The following is a 4,626-nucleotide window of genomic DNA, read 5'->3' on the forward strand; positions in this document are numbered from 1 at the left end:
AGAAACACACTGCAAACAATGATTTGCAATTGAAGTCGTGCCAGAAATACTGTTTCTTCTAGTGGGAAACGTCCCGTCTTTGTTTCATCCACTTGGTTCATCAAGTCCACACTTGACAAGTGTAAATATGGAGAAATTGTTCCTATAAATAAAGTTAAAGAATTTTCATTTAGAGTCCTACCATCATCATTCCTTGTTGTCTTCTAAAGGCAGAGCCACAGAGTCAGACTTTCCCTTCACTAGTGTTGTAGATAGTCTGCCTGTCATGTAGAAGACTGGTTCCAACAGTAATCTAAATGCAGTGTTTGTTTCTCCAGAGATGACTGTGGTGATCGGCTCACGTGAACCAGTTATAGGAGTAGTCGGTCAAGACGTCATCCTGCCGTGCCACCTGGAGCCTCCATTTGATGTGAAAAATCTAACGATGGTGTGGAGACGCAATGAAGAGTTTGTTCACCTCTATCGTAGTATGAGAGACGATTTAAATTCTCAAGACCAGCAGTTCAAAGGCAGAACTTCTCTCTTCCATGATGAATTGGTCCATGGAAACATTTCCCTTAAACTGACCAATGTAACTAAAAATGATTCTGGAGATTACACCTGCCATGTTCCCAAACTGCACAGTCAGGTCAGGAAGGGGAACCTTTCCTTAGAAGGTGAGTGCTGCTGATGTATTACATGTTAAAATGAAAGAAGAAATCATTTTACATTTTAAACATATTAATGTTTAACTCACGTTTTCTTTTCAACAGTTCAGGAGCAACCTGGTGAGTGTGAATATTTGTTTTTTCATCTCACTTTGAATCAAAGTGTTTATTTCTTTCATCACATATTTAATGTTTTATTTCATGTTTATCACCAGATGAAACTTCCAGAGAAATGCAAGGAAATGGCAAAGGTAAGAAAAGAAACATGCAGATAAAAGTAAGACAAAGAAAAGTTTGTGGACATGAGAGCTGGAAGTGGACGACTGATAAACCATCACAGTTTGAACAGGAGAAGTGAAGATGACATAAAAAAATGAAAGAAGAAAACACACATATCTTCTCTTGAATGTCAAACTTGGACACATTTCAAGGTTTGCAGATGATACCAACGTGGATGCTAATTGATATCACTTACTGAGACAGATAGGATAGCTAGCATACTACCTCTGACCATTTACAACCTTCAGGACTGAAAACTGATTCAAGATTCAAGATGTTGATGAACAGTACAGTTCCTCCAGTGGCCACTAGAGGCTGGCTCCATCACCACAGACCTCCACTCATGGCCAGAGCTTCTAAACTGCTCATCAGCAATATCTTGTACGATAAGGATAGACTGCACATATGAAGAGATGAAATGTCTGACAGCTCAGTAAAACCAGAGGCAGCCTGAAAATAGTTTTAAACTGAATCAAATGGAAGCTTGTCAGCTGTTAATATCTGCTCTGTAGCTTGTTTCATCTCCCTGGACTAAACTCAGTATCTCTCACATTGTTCCAGGTGCTATGATTGGTGGGATAATAGGTGGTGTTCTTGGTGTTGGTCTTCTCGTCCTTGTTGCAGTACTTATATGGAAATGTAGAGAAGGTAAGCTGCTCATTTCTTCTCCCACACATGTTGACATTAAACATAATGTACAGTATGTGAAACATCCATCCACAGCAACCTGATTATTCAGCTCAGTTTCCAGTTACATTCATGATGGTGTTAATGTTTGATGTCGAGGCAGGAAGTAGAAAGGGGGAAAGAATCTAGGTGTCATGTACACAGAGAATGTTTTCTTTTTAGTGTCTTTACTCACTCAAAGGAAAGAGACGCATTCACAGACCTCTCCTAAGTCACTGAACAAGTGTGGTCTTTATGTATGTGTCTGCTGTGAGACAGAAAAGACCAGTTTCTGCCTGACTTAGATAAAATAATACTGTCACTATTACCTCTAGTTCTGACATGCAGTCCTGTGGATCCCTTTTTTCTTCAGTCAGATTCTGATAAAACCTGACATGCAGCTTTATCTGAGTACTCTCACTCATCTAAACTTCACTGTTTGTTGACCAGAGAGAAGACGAAGACAACGAAAGGAGAATCTGGAAGAGGGAGTACAACTACAAGGTAATTCTATGGACGACACAGACATCAGACATGGAGAGCCGTCCAGTTAGCACCGTAGGTGTTTTGTAGTTTGAAACAGTGGAAGCAAAGAACTCTCTGCAGCCTACAATAATTTTGCCGGAGGATTAAAGAGCAAATAAACAGCAAAATGTACCACATCCCCAAAAAAGAGTAAGAAGTAAAAAGTAACAGCTTCTGAAAAGTGGATGCACCACCTCATGTGATCTGCCAGCCTTTATTTATAAGTCTACTGATCTAGGCATGGAGATACAATAAATAATTTTTTACATCAGAATTTCTCACTTGTCTACCTCAGTCAGATAGTTCAGTTTGACCCCTTCAACCAAAAAAACTCGTGCTCATATATCATAGACGTCTGGGAAAGAACAAGACCCTTACAAAAACAAGAAACATGCCTTAGTGACTCCTTTCCCTGGGGAGTTATTTGTGTGCACAATATGGAGGAACTTTCAATATTTTCATAGATTCTATAATGTGCACACTTGTAAAATTTGATAATGTCCAGGCTAAATAAGTTGCCCAGTGTTTGAATTGTGTTTACATTTCCTCCTGCAGTTGGAATCAGTAGTATTTTGTAGCCAGATTCCAGGTCAAGAGGTAAAAATATTCAAATGTACAGTCGCCCTGATTCTATTTTTACTAGAACCCTTTTAGAATATGTGTGGTTGTGGTATTTTGCAGAGAAATTAAACCCTGGTTCTCTTGCAACTTCTTACAAATGAACAGCAATAAAAACAGAGGTCCTCCTTGTTGGTTCTAAGTCCACTCTGGCAAAAGTTCACAGTTTCTAACTAAACATTGATAACTCCACTGTACTTCCCTCTCCTCAGGTTAAGAGTCGGGGTGTCATCCTCGACAGTACCCACATTAACAACGTGACTCAGTCCGCTTACTTCCACCTGGTGGAATAAATGTCTTGAGCTGTGGCTAGACAACAAGCTGGACTGGACGAGCAACACGGGGCAGCTGTACAAGAAGGCCCAGAGCAGGATGTACTTCCTGAGGAGGTTAAGATCTGTTGGGACCTGAACCTGGTGGTGAGCTATGGAAGCTCACCATGCATAATCAAGTTAACCACATGTCTTGGAAACAAAGGGAAGCACCAGAACTCTAAGTCCCACAATCCTCCAGGTGTGAAAACTGACCAAGCAGTTCACTGGCTGACAGTGGCATGTGACCTCTGAGGTAATCAGGTCATATAAAATGCGCTGTTTTGCCTTTGTTCTCTCTCTTATTCTCTTATCCTCTTACCCTCTACAACTCCACGTGGAGACCCCCAGCTGCTCGGCTGCAGCTGGCTCCCAGGTAGTCTGCTAACAAAGAGCAACTACTCCAGGCCTGTTCTCCTTACAGCAGCGAAGCGAGATCCTGCTGAGGAATCTACACCAGCTCTTTTTGCCAACAAACAGAAGGTTTGCTGGCTAAACTCTCGAACAACAGGAGCCACACGGCTAGTTAGCACCGAGCTGCTAACAAGCCACTTCAAAGGACTTCAAGGAGCGGCCAGTTTCCCTCCAACGTCTGCCATCAGGAACACACAGCAAGGACTACAACTTTTCCCAGTTTGGCCTTCCATCAGGAACTGCCAGCTCAAGGAGCAACACACCAGAAATTGACTTTACACCAAATCTGGTAGTATGACCTGGGCATAGTCAAGCTAAGCTATGCATAGAACTTTGATTTGATGTGATATTTGTTTTTATTGAAGAGTTTAGTATAGTGACTTGATGTTAGTTTAGATTATGCAACACATAGACTCAGGGTCTCTTGCATGCTAAACTAACCACCCTTCCTCTAACCTGGCACCTCATAAAACCCTTATCACATTCCACATATCTACTAGCCAGCACATGGTCTGAGTGTCCCCACTCAGCAGCCATTGTTTCCTTTGTGTTCAAGACCTCAAGGCCCCAGCGGCCATCTTGACACGCCCACAACCGGCGGCCATCTTGGTACACCCACAACCAGCAGCCATCTTGACACACCCACAACCAGCAGCCATTTTGGCACGCGCACACACACACCTGTATAGAGTAGACTGTAGTTAGATTGTATGTTTACTTTTATTCTTGTTAATGTCTTTTAAACATACCTGTCTGTTTAATATTGCACGAGAGTGAATATTGCCAAACTCTACACTGCCAAGAACTCCAAATTCCTTCACCTTAACTAGTTGTTAACGTGGTAATTTTTGGTTATAGTTATTAAGTTAATTATTAATCAGAAACCCAAATTGACAATTTAGTATAATTTATGAGACTGATTTGATTGATTGGCTATCTTTTCCCTTCCTAGAAGGGTGGTGCCCCGAGGTGATCTGGTAATTCAGATCCAATTATTTAATAATAAATAATTATTTTTTGATAATTATTAATTATTCATGATAGCCAAACCCCAATATTGAGTGCCTTAGTACCCAGGCCCAACAGATCCTTCAACATCTGTAAGAAGCTCCTGGGGATCTTCTATCAGTCTGTGGTCACCAGTGTCCTGACCTACGCTGTGGTGT

The 4,626-nt window shown here is 41.4% G+C and overlaps 1 protein-coding gene across 1 annotated transcript; it reads left to right on the top strand.

The window, feature by feature from the left end:
* Positions 1-424: 424 nt before the first annotated feature.
* Positions 425-4,141, top strand: LOC311486020 (uncharacterized protein; the record flags this gene model as incomplete). Its single annotated transcript, XM_084541765.1, has 6 exons — positions 425-656; positions 753-767; positions 863-898; positions 1,488-1,574; positions 2,043-2,096; positions 2,948-4,141. The coding sequence occupies 6 exons, from the start codon at positions 425-427 to the stop codon at positions 2,950-2,952; spliced, it is 429 nt and encodes a 142-aa protein (XP_084397891.1). The 3' UTR covers positions 2,953-4,141.
* Between the last annotated feature and the right edge of the window lie 485 nt (positions 4,142-4,626).

This window comes from Chelon labrosus (genome assembly GCF_963514085.1).
Source record: "Chelon labrosus genome assembly, chromosome: 1".
Taxonomy (NCBI): domain Eukaryota; kingdom Metazoa; phylum Chordata; class Actinopteri; order Mugiliformes; family Mugilidae; genus Chelon; species Chelon labrosus.